Here is a 9,677-nt window from a genome sequence, read left to right on the forward strand (position 1 = left end):
GGTGACACCTGCCGGCCCGCCCCGCCCTCTCGCCCCGCCCCGGCGGGGTCCCCGCGGTGTCACCGCTGCGCTGTCACTGCGCCGCTCGGCTCCTTCCGACCCAGCCCGTCCCGTCCCATCGCAGCCCGCTCCGCGCTGCCCGGCAGGTAGGCGGCCAGGCGGCCCTGGGCTGAGCTGGGGCTCCGGGGGCTGCCTCCGCCCTGCCACGGGAAAGGGACGGGAACGGGACGAGAAGGGGAAAGGTTTCCTGTCCGCCTCGGCGGGCGGGGTCTGCGCGGGCTGGGGGCGATTCTCGGGCAACGGGGTGGGCGCTGTCGGACAGCTGGGTTGGGGGAAGGCGTGCGCAGTGAGGGGGGGTTAGCGAAAGTGAACGTACGCCTGGGGGCTCGGGGTTGGGTGTTTTTAGGGGTGTCGGTGGTCTGTCTTTATCCTACAGCTCGGTAAGTACGTCGCAAAGCTGCCTGCCAGACAATGTTTATCTGTCTGGCACGGAGGAAGCCGATAGTGATGATTTGCAGTTGCTGTAGAAAGTCTGTGCAGGAAACATCCAAATTTTAGTGTAAACTCCTCCACGCAGTTGCGTCCGGAGGAGAGGAAGAAACAAACCGGGACTCGGGCTGCGAGCGAGCACAGAGCAGCCGGGCTCTGAGCTGGGCGGGCAGGAAGCTGGAGCAGCATCCAGCGGTGCCGCCGCTGGCCCTTGGCTGGGGTTTGGTGCCTGACGCGGCCCTTGCGCCTTTCAGCCCGCTCCCGAGCATCTCCCATCGCTGCTCAGTGCCGGCCCTGCCGCTGCGCCTGTTCTGTGCATCGCTCGGGTCCCCTCAGGTCACCTGCAGCCCGGGACCCGGGCTCCCTGCCCGAGCCTTTAGGGCCGCCCAGCCCCGGTGGTCCTGGATGCGGCGGGCAGGCAGCTCCGTGCTCCCGGCAGCGCAGGGGACAGCGGTGCTCTGCTCTCCACTGATGAGAGCGTGCACGGAAGCATTTGGCAGGGGTGGCACCGCTCAGGGACATGGATTTGTGGCATGAAGGCAGGCGGGTCACTGAGAGGTGTCTGCACGTTCCTGAGCAGATACTTTGAATGTCCTCTGTGCGTTATAGAGGAGCAAAGGGAATGCTGCAGGAGGGAGAGCCCTGGCCTGTGCTGGGTCTGTAAAGCTGAGGGGTTTTTGCAACCCTACCAGCACATATACTTTCAATTTCAGATCTGCATGAAAGGAATTTTTTAGAAGTAATGTCTATAAAGTTAGTATGTAAAGGAAGGTCGGAACACACAATTAACATGGGAAAAATCCCCTGCTTTTTCAATGTGACTGATTTTTTATTTAAGAATAAGGTGCACTGACGATGATATTCTTGCTGTTTCTGTAAGCAGCTGCATCCAGTTCAATCCAGTCTTTACTCTGTGAGTCACACAAGGTTAGACAAGGTGTTTGAAGAATGTTTCCCAGGGTCCTTATCAGCTGTTTTATTTTTCAGCTATAACCATGGAGAACCTGTCCATTGCCAACAGCAGATTTGCACTTGATCTGCTCAGAAGGTTTAGTGAGGCCAACCCAACAGGAAATGTCTTCTTTTCTCCTGTCAGTATATCTGCTGCTCTGGCCATGGTCCTTTTGGGGGCCAAAGGTAATACAGAAGCCCAGGTGTTGAAGGTTAGTAAAATAAAATGGTCATTAATTTTTAATTTTATTTACATTAAAAAGGGTTGTGTTTTAGAGGACAGAAGATGAAATGAGGGTGTTTTTGTTTGTTCAGGACAAGATTTCTGTCATGCACACTCAGTTTTCCTCAGACTATGCCGCTAGTTACCCTCTGCCTACCCTGCTCCAGACCCCTCTGTCTCTATTTTCTACTGCCCTTGTTGTTAATTTAATTTCAGTAGTTAATTCTTGACAGAGGATACTAATTACATTAGTCAGTCTCCTTTTAAATTTATCATAATTTCCAGCAGCAAGACTCTATGAGTTTTCATGAGACATTTTGACAGACTATTACTTTACAACACAAGATCACCAATGGTATGTTTGATTTCAATAATTCTGTGTGTTTTTGTAAAAAAAAAACAGTAGCATTCTATAATTTTATATCTAAAGCTATGATGATACATGGTGATGCTAAGCATCAGTCTCTCACTAACAGGCACTCAGATATCTCAAAGGAGCTAAGTCTTCCTGGTTATCCTTACCATAGCTTTAGGGTAGGTAGGATAGTTTAAAAAACCTTAAAAATTGCAAAAATGGTGCACATAGGCATATGCCAGTTTCTCCTGAAACCTCTGTCATGGAAGGGACTCAGTCACTGTTATTTTTGCACCCTGGTTAGGCTAACGCCTGCAGAAAGGTGTGGGAGTCTCCTCATTGCAGTCATCCTCATGCATTTGCCTATGAATAATTTCACCTTTGTATTCTGGACTTTAGGAAGGACTGTTTTATACTGTTGAGTTGCTGGGTTTACTCAATAGAATTACTTCCCCACTACTTGTTCAAACAGACTTTGAACATATTTCATGTAATCAGACTGACAGCCCCACCTAGGATAAACCTACTGACAGCACAAATCATGCAAAAGGAACTTGGGGGGAATATAAATGTCTTTCAGCCCAGTCATCCTAAACAGGGCATGTTTCTGTACCATAATACTTCACTTATGAACTCAGTGCTAATTAAAGAGGGAGCGATTAGCAATTGTCAAGGGCTGTTTGCAGGGACAAAAAAAATTTATTTCCGCGATCATAATTCTATTGTAAGGTTGCCTCTGTTGTTCTTGCTCAGCCATGCACCTGTACAGCACAGCTTGTACTGAGGTGGTTGGCAAAGCCTGACCGAAAACCCAGTGAGAGAGAGAAGGCTTTCCTTTGATTCCAATCACTCCTTCACAGCACAATCACAATCACTCCTGGGAAACAAACACATGGGTTAAATTTGAATATTAATTTCCCTGCTTTGGTGTAGCCATCCCTCTCCATGAGGTCTGGCAGCTTCTGCTCTCGTATCTTCAAGCCCTGGCCAGTCAGCTTGCCTCTGGAAGAGGAGGTATGCATATATATATATGCCATATATATAAAGTATATATATGAGATGTATATGTATTTATGAAGTTACATTTTCAAAAAATTATAAAAGATAATTGCTCTAAGTTTTCTTAATACCTCACTTGTGTATATTATGAAAATATACAACCCCACATCTCCTTGGGCCAAAGGGGGAATCGAGAAAGCAAGATTCTTCATGGCATCATCTCTCTTTTTGATTCCTCACCTGGGAACAAGTTCTTGAGCCCACAGAGGAGAGGCCCACAGAAATGCAGACAGGACTTGGGGTTGTGATCAAGAGCTTGAGCTCTGACTGTGTATAAACCAGGATCACAATACAAGTGGCTGACACTGTCAGCATAGCACTGAGGGACAGTTTGACTCATTCTTTGAGATTTACAGAAGCCTCTTCACAGCTTCCAGCTTTTATTTTCTCTTTCTTCAGCCTATCTACTGGATCCTACCCTGCTGCATCAGGCCTATCCTACAGATTTACAGTATGTTCTTTTAAGACAGTAATAACAGCAGCTAGTTCACTGCTTTTTATTTCAGACGCTTCACCTTGACAAAGTTGAAGATGTTCATTCAGGATTCCAGGCTCTGACAGCGGAGATAAACAGAAGCAATGCTCCCTATCTCTTGCGGCTGGCCAGTCGGCTCTTTGGAGAGAAGTCCTACAGCTTTCTGCAGGTACAGTGGTGCACATCAGGATGGCACATGCTGGCATCTGGAGGGAAAGTGCAGCTACTTGAGTATTTATGAAGTAGAACTATTTCCAAGCCTATTTCTAAATTTTTCTGGGAAGTTGACAAAAGTGCTTAATACTTGCTGCGTGCATTTCCATAGCTGTGAGCCTCTGTTCCTCTCACCTGAAGGTGTAACACAGCAAACCCTTTGCTGTTCCTGTTCACTTCTGCTGTTCTTGTCCTCAAGAGAAGAATCACTGGTCTATGTTCTTAGTTTACAGTAACTATCATGACATCCCACTCTGTTGCAACCAGCTTTTTAGGTTGCAGCCAGTTCTGTTCATGTTGCAATCAGCTTTTTAGGATTTTCATTCGAGTAGTACCACGTAACTTCCATCTCTTAGTTACCACGTAACTTCCATATAATTGCTATTTATTTGGGAGGAGATCTCCAATATGGTTTAACAACATGGCTCTAATTACAACTTTGTGTGATATTTTTGTCCCTCTTCAGTTGTTTTGGAAAGTTTTGTTTTATCCCAGCTGTGCTTGAGCCTGTTTGACAATGATAGGTAAATATTGCAACACCTGTAGTAAGCACCACATCAGCTCTAGACAGGGCTGCTGTACTGTGAGGCTTGTTTTAAGAGTGGGGAAAAAAACCTGTTAACTTCAGAATTCCCCCAAGCAACACGCTGTTAGAACCCCACCTCAGAGTTGGTGACAATCTGAGCACACCTTATCTACCTAGTAATTAGATGTTTTCTTATCTGCATGCAGTGAAAGCTGTTCTTATCGTTCCAAAATCTAGGATTTCCTGACTAATACACGGAAATTATATGGAGCTGACTTGGCTACAGTTGATTTTCTTCAGGCTTGTGATAAAGCCAGGAAAGAAATTAACCAGTGGGTTGAGGAGAAAACGGAAGGTAAATTAATTTTTTGTTAATAACTGGCAGGGTTTGATGTGTTGGGAGGAGAAATGAGCTTTATTCTCTGCTGTCTTTCAAACAGTTTAATTCTGCCCTGGGACGCTCATTTGATGCATGGACAGAACCAGGAATTACCTAAGCAAGACATTTAAACAGTTCCATAAGTCCTGAGAGTTTTCCATTCTGTTTTTGTGTTCAGGCCATGAATGCAGGAGAGATGGCTAAACATGGAGATGTACACATGAATTGCAGAATTTGTCTTAGTCTGTCTTGATCCATATATATATTGTATAAATATTTCTAAATTCAGTATTCCTTAATGTGGGCATTCTGTAGCTCTTGTATGAGGAGTAGATGAGTTGCATGTGACAGTTTAGACTAACAATATTACATTTTCATCAAATCACTGTATATCAAAAGCTATAGTAGTGTGTGTTAAGAAAAGGTATGGTGAAGTAATGAGATAGGTACTAAAATACACATTTTTACAGGATTGGTTTTATATTTGTAGTATTTCTATGGCATCAGTTTTCAATGTATATTTTATATGCCATCAACTTATTCCATGCTTCTGTTGTGACCCTTTTTTCTGCTGCCTCTGAAGGCAAAATCCCCGATCTGCTGGCTGAAGGCTCAGTTGACAGCATGACCAAGCTGGTACTGGTGAATGCTATTTATTTCAAAGCAAACTGGGCAGAGAAATTTCAAGAAGCTGACACCACTGATGCACCATTTCGATTAAATAAGGTAATACAGATACGTGTTGGTAGGACACATCTAATGAAAAGGTCTAACAATATAGGTGGTAATGTGAAGCATTGCTTGCAAATGAAATACTTTAAAAATACAAAGTAATTTATTAATATTTAAATTATTTTTATGGGTTTTAGTATTTTTCCATATTCAGCAAGCTATTTGTTGTCTTACTTACCAGAACAGTGTTAGAGACAATTCTCACCTGTGGTTTAGGACCTAGCAGGGTTTCTGTCTGCAGCAGATCAGCAACTATGAACTGTGTCTGTGATGATAGGTAAGCAGTCTTAAAATGACAGGACATTTTGATTAAGCCCCATCTTCTTGTTCTATATTCTGCTTATGTTAACAGCTTTACAAGTTACTGTATGCAGTCATCTGCTTTATGCTAAACAGAGTTGATCTTTGTGGGCTTAAAATTTTCATACAACAGTCTGAAGAAATTGTTTCGGTTTCTGTGAGGACAGTGCTATAGAAGCCAGAGCAGAACCAATATAATACAAACTCATTATTTCTTCAGAAGAAATCATTATTAAACAGGCAGTCACAAGTTTGAAGAAAGTTCTATAAAGGAGGATAAGTGTTTACATAAATGCAGTTTTAACTTACTTGTCTTCTGTTGGTTCTTTAAATGAGTATTTCCTTAACTGTTACTTTTGGTGCCTTTTATCCATTCAGAATGAAAGAAGGACAGTAAAAATGATGTATCAGAAAAATAAATTTAATTTTGGATACATCCCTGAAGAGAAGATCCGTGTTTTAGAGCTGCCTTATGATGGAAGAGAACTTAGTATGATCATCCTGTTACCTGATGACACTGAAGAGGACTCCACTGGGCTGCAGAAGGTGACCCATCTAAGCCAATGCAGTTGTTCATTATTTTTAAGTTTGGCCATTCAAAATGAAAGCCTTGGTGAACCATGTTCTCAGGGCACCAGATCTATCTGGTGTATTTTTAGACAACTCTCTACTATAAAGAATAAATGGATGTACTGCATCAGGAAGAGAGGTTGTGTTCTAATTTTGTAGCTTGTGTTCACGTGTCCTCTGCTGAACTGAATGAACTATGATGGAGACTGAAAACAGAGTTAACTGTGAGAATTACCTTGCCTCGTTTGTTTGTTTTTAATGACTGTTTTTCAGTAGCTTTGAAAGTCTTCCTTTCCTTAACCATAAAGTAGTGAGACTGTTTTCCATTAAATGAGCAGCTTCTTTGAGCTTTCTGGTTATGATTTTTGTTATGTGTTTTTAATTAGGTAATTCCATTTAGTTAGATGAAACACTAAGAAGATTGGCTTGCTGTCAGTGCATGACTTTCCCTTCTGTACACTGCAGCAAAAAGCAAATGTCTGCCTTACTTTGTAAAGTAAAAACTGCACTGACTCCACCTAATTTAAATAGTATTTGTTTAATCTCTATTTGGCTATCAAAGATATGCATGTGTTCATTTTTGCATAGCTGCTTTACCCTCATATAACGTTCTATAAATAAAGCCTCATAAATGTTACTGAAAATGAAATACTACTCTGGTGATAAGTAATGCTCTCTGTCCTTTTAATTCTAGATGGAAAAGCAGCTTACCTTAGAGAAGCTCCAGGAATGGACACGTCCAGAGCATCTGTATTCCGCTGACGTTCACGTGCGTTTGCCAAAGTTTAAGCTGGAGGAAAGCTATGACCTTAAATCAGATTTAGCTGCTATGGGCCTGCTGGATGTATTTGACAGTGGCAAGGCTGACCTGTCGGGAATGTCAGGGGCACGTGACCTCTTCCTCTCTGCAGTTGTCCACAAGGCTTTTGTGGAAGTGAATGAGGAAGGCACGGAAGCTGCAGCTGCCACTGCTGGCATTGCTATGCTCTGCATGGCCATAGAAGAGGATTTCAACGCTGACCATCCTTTCCTTTTCTTTATTCGCCACAACCCAACACAGAGCATACTTTTCTTGGGCAGATATGCTTCCCCATAAAAGAAAACTTAGCATTTGCAGCCGTTCCTGCTGTTGTTAATGAAAGTTTTGTTCCTGAACAAGTTAATCCTCCTGTTGTGAGTTCCTAGTAATTTGACTGAGATTCTGCCTTTCCATTTAAACAGCCCCAGAGAAAATGAGGAGTAATTTATTTTTCTTTCTTGAGATTCACATCATCTTTATTGAACAAGGAAAATCTTGGAGTAGAAATAAATTTTCTTGGAAGAAATGCATATTTCTCAAAGCACAGTATCGGCCTTTTGCATCCTCACATGGGTTTTTGTGTGTCTACAGCTCCCCATTGCGATGCACAGTCACTCCTCAATAATCCAGTCACTCCTTATGCATAAATACTAGGTTGTTCTTGCAGAGCTAACCCTTCACTAAAACCTTTCTTTACAAAAATAGCGTAATAAAATTTTTCTGGGCACCAAAAGGCATGTCTCAAACAGCTGGGTATAACCAGTTCTGTCATGAAATAGAAGGTCAGATAACATTTGTTTAGAGAGGTCTATTAATAGAGAATGGATTAAGCTATTTAAACAAAAGTAACCCCTTGAAGCTAGTAGCCAGAAAAATTGCAACACAGCTTTTGAATGAGAATGAAAAAATGAGTAAGACTTTAGGTGACGTAGTTAAAGAGAATTTTTAACATTTCATTTAAATGTTAAAATGTTTCAGGGATTAGAGATTTTAGGTGCCTTTTTGAAAGTTGAGAAGCTGCCAATATGGCATTAGATTCTGGCCAGTACCTCTGTCATTCCCAAAAGATACTTCAGTTTCCCAGAGGAGGATCTGCAAGAAGTACCTGATGTTTCTCTTTATGTACAATGATTCTGCATTTACTGAGCTGACTTCCACTACCTCTTTATGCAGAAACCTCTGTTACTGTACCACAGCCTTATTCCTGGTAGCCAGTTACATACTGTTATGTTCTGTGTTTATTTTTGGAGGTTATTTGCTTGTATCTTCGGTACTGTAACATTTACCTGTACAACCTAAGCTCTGAATGGGGCACAATAATTTATATAATTGCAAACTGTATTTTAATCTTGTCTTTAAGCAACAACTAAAAGTCTTTAACCTAAACTTTTGTTCAAAATGGCAATTTTTTTGCATGCAATTTAGTATTTCAGAGTGCCAGAATAACTGTGTGAAGAGTAGAGCCACAGAAAACCACTGGCACAAGAGATGCAACTGGCTGTCTGAAGTTGTTCAGAGTAGGTGAAAATACTGAATACCAACTTACTCAATGGAAGAGATGATTGCATGAACCAGCAGCTTCCCCTGGAAGTATAAGCTGAGCTGCTCACCCCCACAGGGAACAGGGAGAGTCATGGTTTTATGAAATGGCACAAGATCTTGGTCTGCAATACCTAATTGCAAAGGCTCTGGTAGGTTTGCAGAAGAGAGTGTGTATTGCAGCCTGCAGTTGTGAATGCAATACTCCCTGCACCCAGTGCTTCGAAATCCCAATGCCTTGCAAACTAAAAGTACTTGCACAAAACCCATGCAAAGGTTTGGAACACTTTGATGTTCTGTTTGTTCTGAGTTTCTGGGCTTTGTTCCAGCATTTTAGCAAAAAAAAGCTGCTGCTGCTGTAGATGGGGTTTGCCAAAGCAAGGCTCAAAAACTCTATTTTAATTATATCCTTATCTTTATTTGCACAAACTCAGTCAAGGTGTACAAGATACATGACTGAAGGCTTTTAGGGCAGCAATTCAGAAGAAAGATAAAACCTCACATAATAGTACAAATCAGCTTTATGAGGAGACTGATGTCTGTATTTATTGTGTTGGTATCAGCATTCAGTAACTGAACTGTAACTCCATTACATTGAGACAAGTTTGGTTTTCTACAGACAGGGTGCACAAAACAAAATCTTAGCAATAAGAATCTCAATAAAATCACTGAAACGTTTCAAAAAACCCAGCAACTCTACTGGCCAATATTCCCCTCCCATAATTTATGTTCCACAATAAGACAGTTGTGTTTTTCCTTAATAGTCCATGTGTTTTTTTCCTATGCTCTTGTCAGAACAAATGACTGACAAGGGCTGACTCCAACAGAGAAAACTGGCATGCTATCTGTATTCACAGTTCTAAATAAAAATACGCTGCTTCAACTGTCCTCTTGAGAAGGATTTTGTTTGTAGAACTACTGAATGAACACAGGCCTCACTAAGCTCAAAGCAGGGTAATTTTGAGATGATGTTTTAACTGAGTAAAATATAATGAGTTAAAGAGATGAAAGATGAGAGACTGAAATATCAGAAGTCTCAATATAAAATCAGGAACTTAGCCTTAGTC

At 42.0% G+C, this 9,677-nt stretch overlaps 1 protein-coding gene across 2 annotated transcripts; it reads left to right on the plus strand.

Annotated features, from left to right (window-relative positions):
* The first annotated feature begins 85 nt into the window (after positions 1-85).
* Positions 86-8,420, plus strand: LOC128942224 (leukocyte elastase inhibitor-like). Of its 2 annotated transcripts, none has more exons than XM_054284527.1 (7): positions 86-146; positions 1,477-1,652; positions 3,584-3,721; positions 4,529-4,646; positions 5,254-5,396; positions 6,081-6,248; positions 6,967-8,420. In XM_054284527.1, the coding sequence occupies exons 2-7, from the start codon at positions 1,485-1,487 to the stop codon at positions 7,366-7,368; spliced, it is 1,137 nt and encodes a 378-aa protein (XP_054140502.1). In that variant the 5' UTR covers positions 86-146; positions 1,477-1,484; the 3' UTR covers positions 7,369-8,420. The 2 variants fall into 2 exon arrangements, with proteins under 2 accessions (XP_054140502.1, XP_054140501.1); XM_054284526.1 differs by lacking the exon at positions 86-146 and adding an exon at positions 379-440.
* The last annotated feature ends 1,257 nt before the right edge of the window (positions 8,421-9,677 follow it).

The sequence above is a fragment of the Melozone crissalis genome, unplaced genomic scaffold (assembly GCF_028551555.1).
Source record: "Melozone crissalis strain CALT ecotype California unplaced genomic scaffold, PUWL_Pcris_2 ptg000042l_1, whole genome shotgun sequence".
Taxonomy (NCBI): domain Eukaryota; kingdom Metazoa; phylum Chordata; class Aves; order Passeriformes; family Passerellidae; genus Melozone; species Melozone crissalis.